Source organism: Epargyreus clarus, unplaced genomic scaffold (assembly GCF_041222505.1).
Source record: "Epargyreus clarus isolate Ecla_fem2 unplaced genomic scaffold, WU_Ecla_fem_2.2 ptg000001l, whole genome shotgun sequence".
Lineage (NCBI taxonomy): Eukaryota > Metazoa > Arthropoda > Insecta > Lepidoptera > Hesperiidae > Epargyreus > Epargyreus clarus.
Genome location: NW_027332209.1, coordinates 9,353,709 through 9,377,030, shown reverse-complemented (window position 1 = coordinate 9,377,030; position 23,322 = coordinate 9,353,709). Strand labels below are relative to the sequence as shown.

Here is a 23,322-nt window from a genome sequence, read left to right as displayed (position 1 = left end):
GTTGCTATTACTGAGTTAGTTGATTTTTTTCGTATAAGTATTTATATTATCGTATAGATTATACGCTGCTGTTAAATAAGTTTCCCATTGTGGAAGTTCAGATTCGAACTCAAGGTATGTACGTTTTTGATCAATTGATATGATATCACAAAACGCCAGTATAAAAGTGTCGTAAAGGGCCATTTATGGTCGCATTGGAGTAATGATTCTTCGTTTCGAGATGCGTTCGACCAGTTTTCATTTGAGCCTTATTTGTGGTTCGTTTCAGGTTCTATAATGGGGTACAAGTACACAGTGTAAAATTTTATGATTTCCCTCTACAACTTATAATTTGTTGAGGAAAATGAGTCATACTAATGATAGTTTCAATACTCGTATGGTCTGTTGTTCGTCTTTCGAAGGATTTCCGCTACACTTTCTGGTTTGTAGCTTCAGTATTAAGCACTGCTGTGGTCTTCTTTGAAGGATGTGGTAAAGGAGACATACGTATCCGAAGTATTTCAACTCTCTTAAATGATAACATGTTAAGTGTTAAGTGTATTTCAAATTCAACGAAGATTTTTGTGAAGGACTATAAAATTTATCGTTTCAAATTCTGGTCCTCATGAAAAATGAAATATCAAAGTTCTTTGCCTATCAAAGCAAACTGTAAAATTATAGTTTACCATTTTAAAACTTAATTAACTTGTAATTTTACTAGCCGAATAATAAAATGATTTAACGACAACGTAATTATGTTGTTTGTATAAAATCGTAATTAATAAATCTCATTACGAAACGCGTTGGTGCTTTATGCTGGTCTATAATTAAATGTCGAAAATTCGGCCACATTTATTAACATATGGCTTATAATAAGCCGGTGTAATTGCATAACGCCATCCGTTGCAATAATTAACGGTAACAGTGATTAACGTATACGAAATGTACCTAGGGACCTACAGTTTATTTTGACATACCTAAATGTATACAGGAACGTATAAAAATTAAGAATTTGTTTTTATATTTTTGTTTTTCATTTTTGGTTATATGTAAATTTTGTAAATAAGTTATTTTATATTTATACTTTAATTTATTATTTTTAATTTTCTGTAAATTTAATTATATTATTATTGTAAATATTTTTAAATTAATAAAGTTTATTTCAGCATATCGATTCCATATAAAGAATTTGACTATCGTCAAAATATACTTTTATAATTTTTTCTTATTATTATGTTCGTGAATACTCGCACTTCGTGTAAAAAATATGGTATATATTGTAAATAATTGTGATGGCGACTCACACTTTACTAAAAATATTACAACAAGTAATGTCTAGTGATAACTTGATGGTGTATCTCAATCTATAAATAAATAAAATGTAATCAACTCAACTCTGGACGCTGCTCTCGTGTCATAAGAAAAGTAGTAGTAGAATTAGTGTTCTAGTTTGGTAGCAGAATTTCAAGTTAGTTCTTAGGGATAGCAACTTATCGGTGGTCTATGATCATATTATAGATATCCATAGGCGGTAGTTACTGCAGTAGGTAGATGCATACTTGTTTGTTACTTCTACAATATAAAATACAAACCTTTTAGAAAACAGAGAGAACTCTCGCATACATTGATTATTATTGGCATCACAATAAATTACATTAATTAAATTCACACAGTTATTTTTCGATAGCACAACCCTAGCATGAATTAACCTTTGTCACTGTAATATTAATTAGTTCTACGAAATTGGATGCGGTTGCAGACTAACCGTCAACTAGATTCGGTAACCAATGATTGGTTAGTTCTATTGAGATTTTGCGGTTAGATAAATTAACTTATTTCTGATTGCGTTAACATTTAATTATGATACTTGTCATTATGTGGTTTTTATAGGTCGTAGCCGACTTAGAAAGTTTGTAACGTTGGGTGCAGTCGGAATTGTATGACATGTATGGGATGACCGTTATTAGCAATGTCGCAATGGTTATAATTATATAAGTGAGGTGGTATTTGTTAGTCGGGCCCTAGCTGTTGTGAAAATGTAGTTTCTGACAGTCCGCGACGAAAATACGCCCAACCCATCAACCCTTATCATAGATCAATAAAGATAACTCACTCTTAACAAGAAAATGTACCCAGTTTTGAGAATTGAAATAGTTGCGTAGAAAAGTTTTGCCACGTCTCCGTGCTAAAATGTCCCTAAAATATTTAAAATTATAATTTATTTATTATGTAAATTACGCAGTATTAGTTATTTATTTGTAAATTTTCTCTAAAAATGTTTTTATTTGTCAAGAATTCAAAAAAAGAACTTAGTTATAAGCTGTTTTTGGCTTCATTCAATTTCAAGGTGGGGAAGTATCTATACTCTATTATATTCTATCTATGACCCTTATACGAATTTTGTGAATAAGTACTCAAACCATATCGGCCCAGTCCTATTCTGAATAGGACCCAACTCGATATAGAAAAGGGATTCTATTTAAAGCCGATTACCGATGCGATGTTATACCTACCTGAGGGCTATGATAAATTAAATACAAAATAATCTTTAAATACTAATGTATCTAAAAATGATGTGAATATTATGATGATAATATAGCCGCAAATTAATCATATCCGTGATTAGATGGTCTTAAATTTTATCGTTACGATATTTTATAATCGTCTAGTGCAATAACAAAACAGTAATAGGAGGACATTGTACACATTTAATAAATTTCAGCTGAAACACTGAAAACAAGTTATTAATTTGCTTTTGATTCATCTGCCGTGGAGCGACGTGCCGCGGGCAGCCTCAATCAGAGCCTTCCTGAATGGGCATTCAATAGCGAAGTTTTACGCGGTGTAAATGAAATTTCAGTCAATATGTGGACCAAAATTCAATTTGGTTTTACATTTTACGGCGCAGATCTCTTTGTGGTTTTTGCAGGACACAACCTCCAGGCTTATTAGTCTATTTAATAACTTCAAGCGAGCAGTTCTGATTAATTATTGAGGTTCTCGTGTGTTTTTTATCGTATGGACTACAAAATGGGTTGAGATTAGGGAGAATATCAATCTTTTTAGTAACTAGACAGTCCAATGAATGCATCTACAAGTAGTTTTCAATTATACGGAGGTACATTGTGTATGCCGTATACCTTCATTGATTGGCGTAGGTAGGTAGGTTATGTATTCATTCACTTGAAAGCTCGTTTATAATTCTTATGCAAAAATAGATATAAGATATATAAGAATACAGATGATAAACAAGATAAGATAGATAGAGATAGTCTTTTTCAATTGTACGACAGAGAAAATGCTGAATGTAATGGTAGTGTCATGTTTTGAATTTAATTTACATTCAATTCAGATAACAATTTATTTTATCATCCATATAGAAACAATATGTAGGTAATTGTTTCACTATTTCGAAACATTTTCGTTGACATTTAACCCACATAAGCTACTCGGATGGAATAATGAATTTAAGTATTCAAATTCGATGACCAAACACATAACAGTAACCGCTATAAGGCTTATTAAACCGAGCTATTGGATAATATTTGTTTATGAAAATTGTCATGATTGTAATTAAATTTAACTACTAAATTGATAATTCAATTTAATGTTTGTTAAACGTTCGTTATAGCTATAATATTGAAGTTAGTATAATAATTATTACGTACTATTCAATTATTTCATTAATTATATTCTAACCTAAACTAGAGATTATGACAATAGTTTTGAGTGTGTATGTAAATAAAAACAATTATAATGACTATTAGTATTAAAATAAATAAATATAGCATAGACTTTCAAATGTATATAGTTACACTTTAGAAGAGGTCCCAAAACGCTAGCGACTTCTCTGCCCGAAGTAAGCGCCAGCTCTTTGGTCGTCGATAAAGGAAACCGCCCAGGAATTATTATTAGATTTAGATGGACTGTTAGAACATAGATTCGTGTGTTAACGTAACACATTTTGTCTTTACAGAGACGGGGAGCACGGATAAGAGCAATGGTATGAAGGAACCGGGTTCACCTGAGGAATTGGTAAGTTGTTTCAAAGGCCTCTCTTTAAAACACCATCGTACAAGTATGTAATGACAATAGCAGTGTGCGTCACAGTGATTGAGGTTGTAGCAAAATAATAATAAAATAATTTTGTAAGTTATAGAGGGCGTTAAGAAATGTTTCTATGGCATAGTCCGCATAAAACTGCTAGTCCGCTCTGATTATAGAAATGAATCGCGTCGCCATTGCAAATTGTATGACTACACCTGCTCCCAACAAATTCAACTGTATCTATGTACATGCGTTACGTTGTGGTGTGCAATGTAGGATAAACCCAGACAGTATCTTGAGGGCTAGCTTGTCTAAATGTCTTGATATAGGAAGACGTACGATGTTCTCTGTATCTCCCAATATAGAAGATAAATATGTATACAGATATATATTTGATATGTTGCGTATTGCTTTAAATGATCAATAATAATAATATAATAAATGCTTGCGATCGCATATTTTTCTAATACAACTAGGTATTCAATATATAATGATCCCCATGGTAGGTAATATTGTATGGTAGACAATAATCAATAGGATTGCTCTATAAGAGGATTTTTTAGGGTTGCAGAAATCACGTTTTCTGATATTTACTCTTTGTAAGCGATTCGTTTGTCGCTTCCTCTTCAGAGGGTATCAATTGGCTTATACTTTCATCCCTTTTGAAGTTTTGCTGCGAGTAACATCAGCATCGTTCATTTTTTCTCAAAGAAAATGTCTCTTATCTATTTATACGAAAACCTTAAATACCAAACAACTTAAGCTGTTAATTCCTCTATTAACTGTCGTAAATCCTGTACAGAAAAAATGTTTATCATGAAAAATATTTTGGATTTCCTTTTAAATAAGAGTGTATACATACAATGCGGTAATGATCTTTTTAATTTTCCTCCTGGTTGGGAATCGTACCCGAGTCCTCTGTCATTAGAATTGAAAGAGAAGTACATTACTAAGGGTTGTGTGAACCGAAAACAAATGTAGGGAAGATTAAATTTATTCGGGATATTCAGAGTGCGATACATTATATTCCACGATGCGTTGCGGCTGTGTCCACCGGACCGCATTTAAGCCTCATACGAATTTTACGCCAAATTCTGGTTTTGCGTTTGGTGCAAAATTTTATTTTTATCCAATTTTGTCAGATAAATTTAACGAAGCACACACAGCGCGATTTTCGTAAATGACCTAAAAAGTTAAGCAACGTTGAGTGAACTCGAGAGCTGGATAATGGTGGCTAAAACCAGAGATGCCGATGGTTCGGTTAGTCATCTTACGCCTGATAAACCAATATCCAATTTTCGTCAACTGTAGTTTAAAATTATTTGACAATTTACGGAGACAAAAAATGTTAAACTTCGAACATTCGTGCGCAAATATTGGTTAGATTGATTATTACCATCGGGCGCTAATTAATAAAGGCAATTGAATTGTCTCTCAATTGTTGTCGAATTGTCTTTGCATTAATTTTATATTAGTATTTAGGTAAACGAACCTTTATTACAGTAGCAGTAGAAGGTAGAACCCTTTGTGGTTCGACTCCGGCGGCACCACCGCCACACCTATTTCTGCCTAATAACAGCAGTGTTAGACGCTGCGGTATTCCGTTTTGAAGGGTGTGGTAAGGGAGACATACTTTTCCGAGGCGTCCCAGCTTAGTCCTCAGGGGTAGCGGCGCATCTGTGGCCGAACTCAAGTAGGAATATCTAATTCTATCTGGGGTTGATTGCAGATGTCCATGGGCGGCAGTAGCCACTTATGATCAGGTGGACTGCATGCTCGTCTGCTACTCCTATATTATAAAAAAAGTTAGGTTTAGGAGCAAAAATAATGAATCAGGTACCAAATATTAGGAATACAACGGGGACAATACCAACGTCTATTCAATTAGGATATTGTGTATCAACCTTACAACACACATACAATATTACACAATGTATACAAATTGTATATGTCTGTATATGTGCCTACACAAAACTCCCACTATCGAAATAGTTTCGTAACGAAATTTGGTATCTCATTTCTCGAGTTATAAACTAATTTTGCGACTCAATAAGAATTTGTTATTGGCAATTGGCTTAGATTGATTTTCGAAGTCATTACCACATTGTTTCGGTAAGAATGAGAATTGCTAGTTTGAGAATTGAAGCGAAAGGGTCCGTTCTTAATTTGTTGATTTAATCAATTTATTGTGATATTATTGAAACTTTATATTAACCTTGCTTATTGAAAAAATTAAAAACGTTTTTTACTCTATATGAAAACACCCAGGCACAGAAAATAAATCTAAATTTGTCATTCATGTATCGGTCTGGCCGGGGATTGATCCTGGGACCTTCTGCGTGTTAGTCCAGTATAGTGACCGCCACTGCTGGTCGTCAAATGAGAATTCGACTGTAGACGTATAACCGACCTCTAATACCGCAACAATCCTACTTAAAGTCGATCGTAAATTGCTCATTCTAGATAATTTAGTTAGGACGGTATAGTCTAATTAATAATCTAGGCCTAACCACATATTTTAATGTATAATAGTTGCTTCGAAAATTTTCAGAAAAATACATTTTAAAAAGTTTATTGAATACTCAAATACTCAAATATAAGCGTTTTGTAAATTATTATATGTGTTTTAACTGTTTTTTCCTTATTTTAAGAAAACTTACCTTATTTTACATCACATTTTAACATAATCGAAAGAATCTGATCTGTGTATGTAATTCAATGTTTATGTTAGTCGATTCCATACCGATAAGTGTAAGGACACCCTAAATTAGCAGAAATTATAGTTACAGGTCACGTCCAACTACAATTCACTAGATGAAATATTACTTCATCGGACAAATTGTTAATACATTGACAGATGGGTAACTTGTGACTTACTCATCAATTTATTTCTAACAGCGAATCTAAATTTGGGACGTAGGTATGACAAAGTGGAATTACATATAAAATGACTGCTAAAATACGGATTTTTAACAAGTTTCATAATACGTGACTAATACAGACACCTAGACTACTAGGTTGTAATTGAAAAATCATTCTACGAGGTTATCTATACACTTTAATAGCATTGGTAATTTCAAAAACTACATGAATCACTTATTTCATGCTCTCAGCCAATAAATCCGAAATTGTGTAGTGATTACACTTGAACAGTTTAATAAAATATCAAGTAATCTTTATAATTTTTTAATAACAAAATACCTGGCAAAGTTGTTTCACTTTAGATTTTTTTGGATGCGTAAAACTTTTATGGAAATTGGTTTATGTTCGAACGTGCGAACGAATGATTTTAATTGGAAGGGGCAAATTTGACGCCGTTTGCCGTAATTGTTCGATGTTCTGAATGCTGCAATTCCAAATTAGATACTTGAAATTTCATTTTACTCGTACGTCCCCATTTTACCTATTTTTTATTTCATATTGTAGCAATAAAGCATAAATACCTAAGATCTATAATCGACCCCTGATAGTATCAGAGCTTTACTTGAGTTTAGCCATTCCTACCTACCCTTGAGAACTAAGTTGCAGTAAGTAGTTATTTATGTATTTTCCCTACCTTAATACCCTTCAAACGAGGACTTTTCAACTTTTAACACCGTTGTTGTAAGTCTAATGTTGTATGTTGTAAGATTAATGTTGTGAGACTTGACAGAATAATTGTGGCGGTGGTACCTCCTTAGTCAAAGTATGAAGAGTTCTCTTTAACACCTATTAAAATATAAAATGCCAGAATTAAGCAATTTTTCACTTATTGAATTTTCAATTGACGGATTAATCCATTTCGGTGCATGGAATGGAATGATTGGGTGATCGGTTATATGATATCGTTTTAATAATATTAATGTGCACTACACTGTAATACTCATTTCAGGCAAGATAAACATCAGCGCATTCAGGTGGAATGTACTGTGAAATATTTGCTGCTTATCGTATTTTTTTTGTATAAAGTGGGTCTTTTATGATATTATTTGTGTTATATGACCAAATTTTTTTATATTTGAGCCTAACGATAAAGCAGATACGTACTCCGTGATGGAAAGTAGTCAACGTTACCTATGGACATTTGCAACACCAGAGGAGTCGCCATTGCAGCGCCGGCTTTGAAAGAGAGGTGGAATATGTTTAAACGTGTGAGTGTAGAACCAGTGTGAAACGAGTTCAACTCTCTTAATCAAAGGCTTTCTATACTTAAAGCCCTACAGTAGGATTCCCTATACCTTGCGTGTCATGGACACACACAAAGACGAATATACAAATACCCAGATCCACAACAGATATTTAAATTCATCAGATCTGTCTGGCTGGGGATCGAACCTGGAACCCTTTGCGCGTCAGAACGGTATGGTGGCCGCTCCGCCACGCAGGTTGTCAAATCAAAGCTTATTTACAGACTCAAGTCACTATCTCAGCAGAAACTTTCAATATCCTCATATCGCTAGATAACATGCATTAAATAAATAAACTGGAATTAAACAGCTTTGCTAACAACTGAATAGTTTCTGAAATACAAACAGTATACAGTGGCTCCGTACAAACGATGTCGAGTCAGCGAAATGAGCTTGTTTGAGCGGTACATTTCCTCTTTAAACTGTAGCTGTTTGACCCTGTTCGTATCTAACTTTATTAATACAATATTGCTTGGAAATTTACTTGGATTTGCAAATGTAAGGTGGTTAGAACCCTTTGTGGTTCAAGTCTGTCATGGCTATTTATGCTTAATAGCAGCAGTGTAAAGCGCTGTTGTGTTTCCCTTTGAAGGGTGTGGAAAGGAAAACATTTATCACAAGTCTTCCTTTCGACACCATTCAAATACTTCTTATACTTATCAGAGGCGTTCTAATTAAGTCTTCAGAGGGGCGACACATCTGTGGCTAACCCCAGAACGAAATCCAATCTAATATAGGGTTTATTACCGATGCCCATGGACTGCAGCAGCCACTTACCGTCAGGTGGACTGCTCTATTTCACTTTAATATATTAAAAAAATATTAAAGGTTGGTCAGCAGCGTTGCCACCTATCATTAGCAACTGTCGAAAATGTTCACCGTCATGTCACTCCTGTAGCATTACCATGAGTTGGCATAGAAACGCCACTATAGAAATGGTAAATAGAAAACTATTGTCATTTTGCTAGTGAATAACATAACTACTATCGTTACGGTATTTCTTGACAACGTCTGTCAAATTAATGACTCATGGGACCGAATTTGTATGGCAATAGATCATAATGACATTCGCTAGCGATTTGATTTCGATAGGTTTTTTACGTATCGAGTTACGTCACTACGGATTTTAGTTCTACGAGTAACCACCAGAGGCGCTGTACAATTTTTCATACATTTATTTTACGCAGTCGCTAGCGAGTAATTCTTTTGTAAACTCATGGTAGTCCTACTCTGTTATCAATTCATACAAAGATGATTGTATGATTGAATAATATTACCTACATAGTTACATAGTAATAGGTATTAATAAATGCTAAATTCAATCTGAGTTTCATTTAAAATTGCAGAAGATCTAATAAAATCAGAGCGCATCTCAGCAAATCGTGCCGAGTGTAAAACGAGAAGATTCCATCAGTGCAAATGTTTGCACTCCTTTGATAGAATACTTTTTGCTTGCATAACCGAGTTTGTCTCGTTTTGTGCATAATGAGCCCTGTGACGTTCTCATTTAAATGCGGCTAAAACGTAACTAGATTTCATTTAAAAAATGTTCATACATACGTTAAGGATAATGTTTAAAGTGTAGAATTAATACAGCATTATAAGATTAGACTTTCTATAGGAATGTATGAAATTCAATAAAAAGTGTTAATGTTGTATCCAAAATCTATTCTATTACTTGACAGTATAAGTAGATTAATGTTGATATTTATCACGTGATCTATACTATAGTAGCTGTATTTATATCTGATAGTGGTAAAATAAAAATAGTGCAAAATTAGCTTCTTTATTTAGATTATGTGAGTATAGCATGGTATATCGGCTAATATGAAGCGTTTAATTTTATTTTACATGGTAGCAAGGTCAGCCACATATGTCTAGGGACAGTCATATCCGATTAAAGACTAGGTGGAGTACATCTATTTCATAGGAGTCTTTCTGTTTCATAATTACTTACCTTCCTTGTAGTTTAGTCTACCGGACACATTACTTCCTTATAATCTGTAGTATATTTATTTAAATTAATTTATCGCTAACCAAAAATGTTTGTTTATAAAATATTATAGAAAGATTGATGTTTTATTATTCCAGTAATTATCCGGTCAGATGCCGAGCCCTCATACATCAAGCTCCGTGACAAAGTTTATCTCCTCTCGCCATAAAATAAAGCCGAATGAATATAATTTTCGTGCGGCTGACACAAAAATAATTCTCGCAAGCACTTTCTAAATTAGGTGCATAAACTGTGAATTTTTTGTTACCAAGTACGTAATTTTGCTGATAAAAGCTATAAGGCAAAGTACGAGTATCTATACTCCAGCCAAATTGGAAGAAGAATGTTTACCAACAATCGTCGCTTAGCAACCGATAACGGGCATATAACAATAACCTTTTTTCATTAGCACAATTTATTAATGTATAATATTATGTAAAATAAAAGAAAATTTCCGTTATTTTCTATCCTATTCTATACACTATACCTAATGTCTGGTTTGAATTAAATATTGTGAATAAATATTTGACCTTGAGTTTAATTAGATTTCGAGAATAATCTCGCAAGATATATTTTAAATCAGCATTGAAATGCGTATTAAGTGAATTTATACAATTTTCTTAGATATTATGCTGTGTGATATTCTATTTTAATCAGAATGAATAAAATAATGTAATTTAGAGTAATGGTAGTTTAATATCCTCCATGGCAATATGTACACGTCTCGTATTTGGACTCTAAGAGAATAAATAGACTGTAAGTTAGTAAATACTCTATTCCCAGAGTAGATTGGAAAATAAAATTGAAATTGGTTTAGTAGTAACTAAAAATAAAAATAAAAACTTGGAGTTTTGTACATATTTATTTAGCTATTATTACGTATGAACGGGTTAAAATGATTAAATTAAATAGCACAAATTACAAGTATGTAATACATCATGTAAAAATACAAATCCTTAAGGTTTTTTGGCCGCCCATTATAGATTTTGAATAAGACTCCTGAAGAAATTTCGAAGGTTAGTCCAGTTAGTACTTTTATATATAAAGAGAATGCAGATATTAGTAAACTCCAGATTGTAATTATTATAGTTTGTAAGAGTCTTGTTCAAAATTACAGACATGTTGTTATTATTCATCAAATTTACGTCAAACGGGAATTACATCAAACGGGAAAGAATACCATCATAAATAAATTATTCATCTTCTTCATCACTGGCAGAACTTGATGGACTTGTTGAACTGTCTGTCACTCGAATAATAAAATTGTCAATTACATTATCTGAAATGCCGTCAAGTTCTGCCATTTTCTTTTCCTCTTTAATTACATGATTGACACATTGTTGCCATGCCGCAGAAGTTATAGATTTAATTGCTTCACTTAATATTTTTTTTAATCAATTATTTTAAATGTTTTGTTTTTTTCTGCGACATGGCCTTTTACTTGGCCCCATATCAACTCGATAGGATTTAATTCGCAATGGTACGGTGGTAATCTTAATACCTCAATGTTGTGCTGCTTCGCCATTGTATCGCATACAAATGCTGAGTATTTTTCCCGTTCAGGTGTTACCAAACGAGATACCTTGGAACGAGATACCTTTTTCTGTTAGCCAACTTTGTATGTCTTTTTTTAACCAATTCATAGAAGGAACTCGTTCCAAGCGTCGAGAATGATATGGGGCATTGTCCATTACAATTATGGAGTTTGGTTCTAATTTTTCCAGAGTTATAGAGAACCACTCTTCAAACACCTTCGAGTTCATCTCTCTATGATAGTCGCCTTCACCTTTTTTACTTTCGAAAATTAAGTCTGCATTTTCCAGAAATCCATCCTCGTTACCTATAAAAAAATGATAAATATTAAAATGTGAAAAGTACATGTAGCAGTCTAGTGATCATATATTGACTATATGGCATAGAAACTATACTTTTACGTTAACCTGATTAGCTATGCATGAGTTTATTTTTTTACAAAACTTTTTTCAATTCCATGATAACACACATCTAAAATTATGTGATCTAAAGCTAACAATATTAGGATGATAACATACCAATGTGTACAACTATCAAGCGCTTCCCTTTTCCCGATGGAGCTTTCAAGCCAGTTGAGAGTCCCTCCTGATAGGCTTGTCGAGCAGACTCAATGGAAAGGTCTTGCCATATTTTACTTTTTGTATGTCCTGAAACCAAATAATATATTATTGCTTTAAATTATTTTAATATAAATAATTTTATACACAGTGTGTGCCAAAGATGTGATAAAATATTGATTATGACATTTAAATTCTACTTATTAATAATAATTTATATGGTTACTGTTTAAATAAAGATCAATAAGTATACAGAATGATTGATTCTATATAAAAAATAAGTTAAAATTGTTTATGTACCTTCGTTAACTCAAGTCTCATCCAAATAATAAATTTTGCGTTTTTGTTCTCTCATCCTTAACATTTTTTGAAGATAATAGAAGCGCCATCGCACAATTTCTTCCTTTTCAATGAGAACACTTCGTCTCGACCGTTTCAAATATTTAATCTTTAGTTTATTTAAAACTTTTTGAAAGGTAGTTCTTTTAAAGCTTGGTAAGCTGTCGTCCTCGTTCACTAAATTTAAAACTTTTTCAATTGTTGGTGGATCGTTATCAAAGAATAACATGTGCACCTTCCTACGAATTCCACTCAAGGTCATATCGTCCAATTTGTCCATTATTGTCCCCTTTTTAGGAGCTGGAGTCGGTGACGAAACTCGTTTATGAGTTCGATATTCTTTTATTATTCGGTACACAGTACTCAAATGTACGCCGGCAGTTTCTGCAGTTTTTTTTGCGACATCTTTACTGTATATAAAACTATCTTTTGGCCACATTTCTTCGATAGGTTTATAAATGTTACATATAACTGTTTTCTCCGAGGAACTGAGTGAACACCTCGCTCGTTTCTTCTTTGGAGAAGAAAACTTCTGCAGGCCACTCGGACCCGGTTGGGAATCACTAATTATAACAAGAACAACAAAACAAACAAAAAAAAAACTCAACAAAATAACAGAACAACACTATAACAGGAATATTTAACAAACAAATAACAATGGATAACAGAGATATTAACACGCACAGTACTCGTAATCGTAAGCAGCCATGTTGTAAACATCATTGTAACACGACCAAATTCGGAGAGTGCGTTTCGTTATAGCTAAGCAGTCAATGTAAACAAAATGTTTTTATATCACGGCGTGCGTAAATGGACGTTTTACGCACGCTTCGCGTGCGCAAAACCCCCATTTCCGACCCCGTAATATAAAATTTTATACAACACGCGGACGAAAAATGTTTTTCTGACTCGTGTGATTGCAGTCCTCGCCTGCGGCTCGGCCTGCAAACTCACACTTGTCAGAAAAAAATTTTTCGTCCTCGTATTGTAATGTACTATTTTTTGTATTTGTAACAATGAACTATTATTATAAAGTTATATTTAAAATATTATACATTAGTATAAATAAAATTATTTTCAAATAATAATTTAATCATATACTACGAAAATAGTGGATAAATTAAAATGTCAGCTTACACTTCAAAAAATATTATTTGCTACTTTAAATAAAACGAAACGCAATTGTGTTTTTTAAATAGTCGGATTATAAAGCAATTATTATGCAGCTAATTTAAAATGAAGCAGTAAAAGTGGGGTTGTAAAGAAATTTACGTACTCTTTTTTTTTGATGGACTGTTTCGATTTTTCAAAATCGTAACCAAAAGTTCTTATTACCTGGCATACGCTTATTTACAGGGTTTTCACTTACTTACTGATAAGGATATTTTATTCATCTTTGTCTATACGCAACAATATGAAAGTTGTGAGAGTACTTTGCATGTAATAAGGTATAGAAATAATGGATACAATTTAATTGTGAAGTTTTTTGTTGAATTAAAAATGAAAACAAGGATAATAGTAATTTTTACAGTACCAAAATTTTGATGACCCTAATATCGGTTTGTTTACATGAATTCTCTTCGCATCGTGGCGGAGGTATAGTTAATCCAACGTTCTGATATCAATAGGATGAGATATTTTAATATCATTTGAATGTTTTCATTGAGTATTAGAAAATAGGAATGCCATCAAAAACAATGCTTGTAAAAAGATCCAAGTCTCGCCATTCAGTTCTTCTACCGTAAAAAGTTTTGAGATCTATGTAAAACCAAGCCGGTAAATGTATGCAGTCCCTACTTAAGGGACCTTCTGTCTTAAGGTATTATCTCACTATCTAACCTAACAACATCTCATGGGACCATACCAATATTAAAAATCTTTTATGTTCTAAATAAATTAACGTGGCAATCGTACTGCAAGTCACATTGTGTTTTCATCTTATCATATCGCATCACACAGGTAACATTAGTACGATTGCCACGTCGATTTATTTAGAACATAAAAGATTTTTAATATTGGTATGGTCCCATGAGATGTTGTTAGGTTAGATAGTGAGATAATACCTTAAGACAGAAGGTCCCTTAAGTAGGGACTGCATACATTTACCGGCTTGGTTTTACATAGATCTCAAAACTTTTTACGGTAGAAGAACTGAATGGCGAGACTTGGATCTTTTTACAAGCATTGTTTTTGATGGCATCTCATTCCTTTTTGTAGATATTTCTACTCTTTTCCTTTCCGGTACCTTCTACTAGTTGAATCTCAACAACAGATTTTTTAAAGCCAATTAAATTTTTGTAGTTAGTCTTTGTAGTTATGTAAATAATCTTGCCATTCATCATCACTTTCATTCGAACATGACAATAAATTAAATCAAAAAAAGTTACTATTTTGACAACTGAAATTATTCCCATTGTCCTCAGGAAAAAACATCTCTACTGATTGTGATTTATTTATTTATTTATTTATAGTGATTTAACGTGTCTTCGTATTAAATAATCGACATCCCTTACTTTCTTCTGAATATCCGACAAAAATCATTGGTAATCTTTCACTGACTTCGTCGGACTCCGGTTTTTTATATAAACCACAGTATTTACTGCTCTTGCTCAAATTCGGTTCAATTTATAATATACTTCTGACTTCTGAAATGAAATTAAATGAAATGTTTATTTAATAATGATAACATTCGTTTTAAACTTCTCGCATTTACAATAATAGTTCTGTTAGCTGTTTCAACCACAACAATTTGTTTAGGGGTATATAGCATCGCCTTCTGATGTAGAATTCCATTTGTTGATAAGAAAATATTGAAAGCTCTATTACAAAATTTCGTTCATCCATCTGATCTCATACCTACATTTGTTCGACTTGCTAGTTCCCATTTCAACACTTTATATTTTTGAAATTTCGTAAATACTCACTCTTATATTTGAGAAAATAAACATGTGTCATTCGTGAATAATAGTCGATAAATAATAACATGTACCTTGAACCGTTGAGTGAAGTAGCTTCCATGGGACCACATGAATCTGTATGTACGATCTCCAGTATATCGTTCGTTCGCGTTCAGAGGTTTGGAAATGGTTTCTTACTAGTCGTCATATCCGTCGTAATGTTCACATCATCAAGCCCGGTCATAATATTCTTATATTCCGGATTAATATGGGCTAGTCTTCTATGCCAATATTTATTTGACATTGTCAAATATCATATCGGTGATTTGACAAATTGTTTAAATTTATATATACCATGTACGTTGTGGCCAGTTGCGATGATGTTATCCATAGAGTTACTAATAGTGCAACCGTTTTTCAAGAAATTAACAGTAAATCCTTTTTCAATAAGTTTACTCACCGCTAACAAATTCATACTAAAATTATTAGTCTGCATTTGTCTTTTGCATTCAACTGTAGTTATTTTTAGAATTATTATTTGCAGAGTATATTAATAATACATATTTTCAGCTAGACTATATTTTTATTCACTTCTATTTAAAACTTAACTCACCGTACAATATAATTTTATATATAGCTATTATAGATTACAAATAATTTATATTAAAAAGGTTTCTTATAATAGTTTCCACGTTTTTTCCGGGTAGGTATTACCACAAAATAAAAACTAACAGAAGTCAATCTTCATACAAAGTGGGCTGGAGTAACGCACACATAGACACCACTTACCGACTAGTTATCTCGGGGGGACTCGACTCGACTCGTCAGTTCATTTTTACACGCATTTGTAACTGTTTTGTGCAAGCAATGGAGCAAAAAAATACCCTAATTGTGCAATGGACGGTTGTTTAAATTCAACATTAAACTGTGGATTTTCGTTTTTTTTATAGCTATCAATTATCAAGCCACTAGGAGCTGATATTTTTGGTGATCATGGCAAGAATATGTTATAAAGTGGCTATCTAAGCTCGATTTATATAACAGTTTCCTATTTCGAATCACTTGAAATGAATATAACTAAATTTTTGTAATATTGCGTTGAAATGTTAGGTACCTAATATTACGTAAGTTGAAAACATGATTTTTTGTTCGTATATATATTGGTTTGTCTTTAATGCCATTTGGTAGGTTTAGGTCTAAAACGGATAGGGCAAAAGGAATTGTGTAATTAGGGTAATCCTTTTAGAAGTTATTAGGGATTTTCCATTGTGAACATTGTAAATTTTTATATGTAAGCTTATTTTCATAGACATTTATTTATGCGCAATAAGGCCGAAATTTGCCTAAACACTTGTTTCCTTGGAAACAAACTTATTATTATTTTATAATACGGTGACAGTTGCTTTACCTCACGACAGTTATTGTATTTTGTGTATGTTGCCGTTAGATTGTAGAATACGTTAGCATACACATTAACTAGGCAGTCTTAAGATTAGCTAGAAAATATGCAGATTAACTATGTAGTTAAAATTTGAAACATCTTTTCAGACTTGTTCTTAGGACTAAAACACATGCCTTTTTACGACACGACGACGTAGTGTGATACATAGCGACATCGTGCCGCAAAGCGATATTGTTTCGTGAAAATATACAAAGTTTGTCGTAAATTCATGACACGACGACGCATCATAGCATGCATGGGTCGACGTCAAGGGGTAAAAATTGATACAATCTTCGTTTTGTACTTTAGGTAATGGACAAGCTAATCTGCGTTTTAACTGATTTAGGCACATTAGCCGTAACATCTAGTTTTCTTCTTATGACATTTGTCAGAAATTCGGAATGTTTTTGATATTATATAACTTTTTAGGGTTCCATACCCAAAGAGTAAAAACGGAACCCTATTTCTAAGCTGTCCGTTTGTCTGTCTGACATAGAGCTCTATTTCTGGATCCTTAATAGATAGAAACTTAAATTTTTTTACGGCATATTTATAATGGTGGCCGCTTTAACAACAAGTAATAAAAGTAAAAAGAAAAACTTTCAAATAAAGGAGAGTTGCCATACAAAGACCTTCTTTTTCTTTATGAAGAGGAGGAAACCTTCAAAAGGTACTCAACGACGTGGGAGTGACGCCGGGTTATGTGGGACTTTAGCCGCACTAAAATCCTTCGGTGGCCGTCCTCAACGTTTGTCGGAGAACTCCGGGATCTCCGACTGAACGCAACCGAAGTCCTCTAAGCGCGATGCCTCGATCGAGCTCTGCGTTGGGAGAACAGTTTTCGCTCCTCCTAAACTATCCGGTGTTTTTTTTTTTTTTTATAATGTAAGAGTAGCAGACGAGCATGCAGTCCACCTGATGGTAAGTGGCTACTGCCGCCCATGGACATCTGTAATCAACCCCAGATAAGATAAAATATTCCTACCTGAGGTCGGCCACGGATGCGCCGCTACCCCTGAGGACTAAGCTGAAACGCCTCAGAAAAGTCTGTCTCCCTTACCACACCCTTCAACCGGAACACAGCAACTCCTAACACTGCTGTTATTAGGTAGAAATAGGTGTGGCGTTGGTGCCACCGGAGTCGAACCACAAAGGGTTCTATCACCTTCAAACACTTTGTTCACGACGGTATGCGACTACACATACCGCCGTCCTTCCCGCGGACACTTATTGGACGGTTCGAGCTCCCTCTTGCCACTCCCAACTCCGGAAGCCCCCTTTTAGTCGCTTTTTACGACAGGCACGGGATATCGAAGCCCTTTTTTAGTCCAGGAACTACAGGGACAAATATATAAGGACCTGCTATTTTTTGGCGTTTTTCATTTTATCTATTGAACCGTAATAGATGTTACAGTTGAAATGTTCACAATGCATTATATGGCTGCTATAATATCAATTAGTAAAAATAAAAATAAAATAAACAAATGTTTTTGTGGTACGGAACCCTCAGTGTACGAGTTCGATTCGCACTTCACCCATTATTTGAATTGAATTTATATTGAAGTTGGAATTGAAAACGTCTTTTGTCTCGAGAATAAAAACAATTGACGTCGCCTATAATAGTAGGGGAGCCCAAGACGGGATTTCGAGAGTGACTCGAACGCGGCAGATTAAGATATGGGAGATACCTTACATCCTATAGAGTATCTTAAACTATCCATTTGGGGGGTTCAACCAGGGAAGTCCATCAGACTATTAATAAAAAAATGTATTATCTATAGTAGCTTAATTACATTCTGAAAACAATAAATTTATAATCTGATGATTTGAGGGCGGCGTTAGGGAGTAATAAGGTTGCAAAAAAATCTATACCTGGACATACTCGAGTGCGGTAATTTTTTTAATATAAAGGAAATAATGCTAGAAAATATGCACTATCTGATAGCGCCATTTATTAGCTTGGATCCCTGGAAAGTAATGGTGTATAACAAACTAAAGGAAAAGGCAAATTTTATGGAAAATACATTATTCTTCATACATTCTCATTCTATTTTTTTTTCAAATCGTCAGTATAGAAAACCCCTCCACTAAATCGTCAGATGAAGGGTTATGATAAGTAAAACATCAGTTGGAATTTCCTGTATAATAATCTTATCCTGTATAATAATCTTCGAAGAGTCACTGACAGTCTTTCGAATCGAATCGTCAGTTTTTCGAATGGGCGACTCATCTGAGGTAGCTTCATATCCCCTTTGAAAATCTAATGCGCTGGTTACTTTTTTTTCCATTTTTACCTCTCGTATGACTATCCCAAACCAGCAGATAAACATATTTCCGGCATCAGAGATATATACTCTATCACTAACCTGCCGCGCCTTGAGTATGTCTGACTCTGCTTTTAACATCTTTCGAATCATCTAGACACTATTCCCACGGTGAATCGAAAAATATCACACAACCTTTTCTTCACTCTAACGTGTAATCTACACAATCGTATAGGACCTATCGGCGCTCGAGTTTCTACCCATTTAACATCATCGGCTCCCCTACTACTCTTACATTTCGCGGACAGAAACACAGATTCATTAACGGCAAATGTAACTTTGTCATCCTATATAACTTATATAGGATACAAAGTTATTTAATGTAGTTGGTGTATCTAGATAACTGGACAGAAATTGCAAAATATTTTAGTTTTCCCATGAGTTATATACTAAACACTAATTGTATTCTCAATTTCAACCTTCTATGTCTGCTAGAAGTGCCTTAAAGTTTTGATGATCGGTCAGTCAGTCAGTGAGTGAGTGACAAAATTACGAACTTTGACTACTTGTAATTCTTAAACTACTGGTTCAAATTTAATGAAATTTGAAATATACCGTGTCTACACAATGCTTGCTTGGCTCCTGAAAATTCAAGCTTCTAGCTTCATATGCAACGAAGTTACAGGGGGTCGAAAATGGGCCGAATTGCTTCGAGAAAAGTATGCTACGGCCGTGCCGCTTTTTTTGGCTTTGGCTCGACTTGGCGGAGGCACTGCCGTGCCTCCAGATTTGTTAATATGTAACATAGTCAGAGCGCTACCTTTTTGGCGGATAAATTACTTTTCTTTTTTGAGATTACCTATTTTAGTGTATGTGTAAAGAAAATACACTACACGTCCATAAATAGATTGTAATGTCAACTATCATATAATCATAAGCCTTCTATAAATAGCACAACATCTCTAAAATATTATTGTGTGAGTATAAGCTCAATAAATACAAGACTTTAACAGACGCATCAAAAACTAAACAGTATAAGAAATAATATTTTCATTACGAAATATTAATAATTCCCTTATGAAAATTATTTTATTTTATTACTGTCGGCGCAGTCAAAAGATATTACGCTAACTTAGGTACATCTTTCTTAATTATCTTCCTTCGTTGGTATCTGCTTTGTACAATAACTTGTAGATAATATTTTTGCATTAAACCCTCGTTTTGTAATAATTTGAGAGGTCTTATGTTCCAAAAACCGGGACCGAATTTCTGATTCTTCGAAATTGTATGCGTAATAGAAATTGATTATTACTTGCCTAAACGGTGAAGGTAAATCCACGTCAAAAAAAATTAAATACCGAATCCACAATTATCCAGAATTATGCGTTTTGGTTTAAATGTGTCTTACCCTGAAAGGAGATTCATCATTGACACCGTAATAGATTGACGACAATTGACGATTGAGATAAATATAAATGCGGGAAAGACTTGAAGAAGGCTGACCAAAAGAGTAATACTTGAATTCTAGGGATCAATCATCTTGTATGCGGAAACCAGTTCCATACATCCTGAGATGTACGCAATGATATCGCAATTGACACAGATAGCGTTGATACAGCTGGTTTATTGATGAACTCAGACTTGGGCTGTAATTGCCACTCGCATATGCATGCGTCGTATCGCCGATTCGCAGCGGTTTGATGAGCCGACATAATGTATACAGGGTGATGTTTTTAACGGGACGTGGATGGTCAAATACAAAAGTGTAAGGAATATCGAAAATTATAAAAGAAGTAAAAATAAACTTTTGTAGTTATACTTTAAAATATCGAATTTCTCATATACTTTTAAATTTAGTCATCTATGCACCGTTGAAAAATTCACGCTGTATGCATATGTATGTATACCTAAATCGTTACAGGCTTCCACTTTATTCAATTCGTTTATTATTTACATTCCTGTTAGTGAGTTGCTGTGGTTTTGATTGCGTTAGAATACATTTATGAAATTTATATGCAAAAAATGTTTATTTTTATACAAAAGTACGTGGTGAAAATTAATTCGATTGATATTTTTTGATAGGATTGTTTTGACGAGTTTATGTTCGTGAGCTATCATGAATGACCTAAAATTTCTAAATATTAAATAAAATAATGTATGTTGTCCGCCAAACCAGCCTTCTACTTCTATTATTAATAATATCAATCTATCTTATTTTTACTCACCATAGATCAAAATTTATTGATTTGTAGAAGGTAGGATTTGTCAAATTCGATGTTTGGTGGCAAAACGTAACGTAACGCTATATTAATAATATTAATAATTCTTAATTGTGGAAAATTTAAGTCGAGTCGAGTTTTTCGGATAAAACATAGAATTTTTCGGATACCAACACACGGAAGCGTAATACAAGCTAGCATACAATAGACAATGAGATTCGTCCCAATGGGCACTGCCAACGTAAATTATGTAACATTTTAATCCATCGCAGGTTAGCCTTCGCTTTGCCACCCTAGTGACCCTACACATATGCCAATAGTATTTAATCCCGATCTTTTCCACTATATACTCCATTTTATACTCTACTCACTTAGTTCAGAGCTCCACTTCACGTGTTGGTCTCAGTATGGAAAAATAAAATCCGAGTGTATTTGTACCCAAATTCGATGAAACAACTGCAGCGTTCCGTGTAAGCATTTGTGTCGAATGTAACTGTAATGAATAAAATATCCTGCGAAATTTTTTCGAGCATTATTCGACGGTCGTTATTAACCTTTTCGCATGGGTTAGTACGTTCGGTTCCTTTATTTTTATGCATCATGTGATAGATACATCTAGTATGGTTCAACCGAGGAGGTACCATCGCCACACACATCTCTAACATGAAGCAGCACCAAACCTTGGACTTAGGTTCTCAGGAATTAGGAAGACTCATCTGGTCACACAGTAGTGACCTCTTAATATCAGGTGGACTGCAAGTTATTTTGCGTAGTGTTTAACTCGTTTGTTTTAGTGTGTTCGATTTTGGCTACCTATTACATCGGATTTAATGAAACTGGAAAAAGGGAAGTGTGATGAAATAGTGTGAACAAAAGTATAAAGGATTATTTTGAGCTCTAGGTGGTCGAACCTGAATGATTTAAATCATTCAGGTGCAATATACTAGTGACCAAACTCAAATAGAAATCCAATTCGATTTGGGGTTGGTTGTGCTTTATTTTATTTAAATTACCCGAAGGTAACATTTTGGTTAAAGTAAATTGAAGTATATGTAGTACTTTATTTTTGTGCAAAACCTTACCGTCGATACAAATTAGTTCAGTTGAGCTTAAAACCGCGTTGTCCATGGTGGTTTGTAATCTACACCGATTTTTTCAAGTAATCCTATCCTCTGAAACTCGACAAACTAGTAAGATCAAGATTATTAATTACTGAGCCTAAAATATTACTTACTATTAATATTAATTTACGAAGTAAAAAACCGAGTTTTGAAATATTTTGCAGAAAAACCCTGTCCCACCGTTGGGTACGGGTCTCGACTCGGAATAAAAAAGGATGATAATTTAGTTGTTTTCTATGATATTCAAGGGGAGTAAGGGAAAGATTTTGAGAAACTTCAATGGCGTGGTTTAGAAGCACTATTTTTTGATGTATTTCGTGAAGCCATTACATATTTACTGTTACAGCAAGCAAAAAATAAGCTTAAATGAAAAAGACGAGTTAGGTTAAGAATGCGACCTCGACATGTTTCATCAACATATGCGAATAATTTAAAGTTTCGCCAAATAGCTTACACATTTGAAATGCCTCTCTGTAATTTCATTCGAAATTTTGGGTTTCTATTGGGTTGTCTGAACTTGTCTGTAATCCTTTTTATGTTCGTCTACTAGATACCGGTTTTCTTTCTATAACTCTTTCAGTAGGGCCTTCAGGTAGACTCTACTTCTTAGGCCTAATATAGATGAAAACACGTATGTGCGAAGCTTCAATCACTGCTATCTATCTAGCTATCTTGGGCTAGAAATCGAGATCGATGCCTTAAAATAGTGTCTAATGCACGAAAACGCGCATTTTTAATAACTACCTAACCAACTCCTGATTGGGAC

At 33.8% G+C, this 23,322-nt stretch overlaps 1 protein-coding gene across 2 annotated transcripts in view; it reads left to right on the top strand.

Moving 5' to 3' along the window:
- ASPP (Ankyrin-repeat, SH3-domain, and Proline-rich-region containing Protein) overlaps positions 1–23,322 on the top strand; it is a 401,632-nt gene that overhangs the window by 162,445 nt on the left and 215,865 nt on the right. For both annotated transcript variants that reach the window (XM_073073478.1, XM_073073560.1), the window contains one exon: positions 3,956–4,014. In XM_073073478.1, coding sequence (XP_072929579.1) covers positions 3,956–4,014 — 59 coding nt within the window. The remainder of the gene's footprint in view (positions 1–3,955; positions 4,015–23,322) is intronic.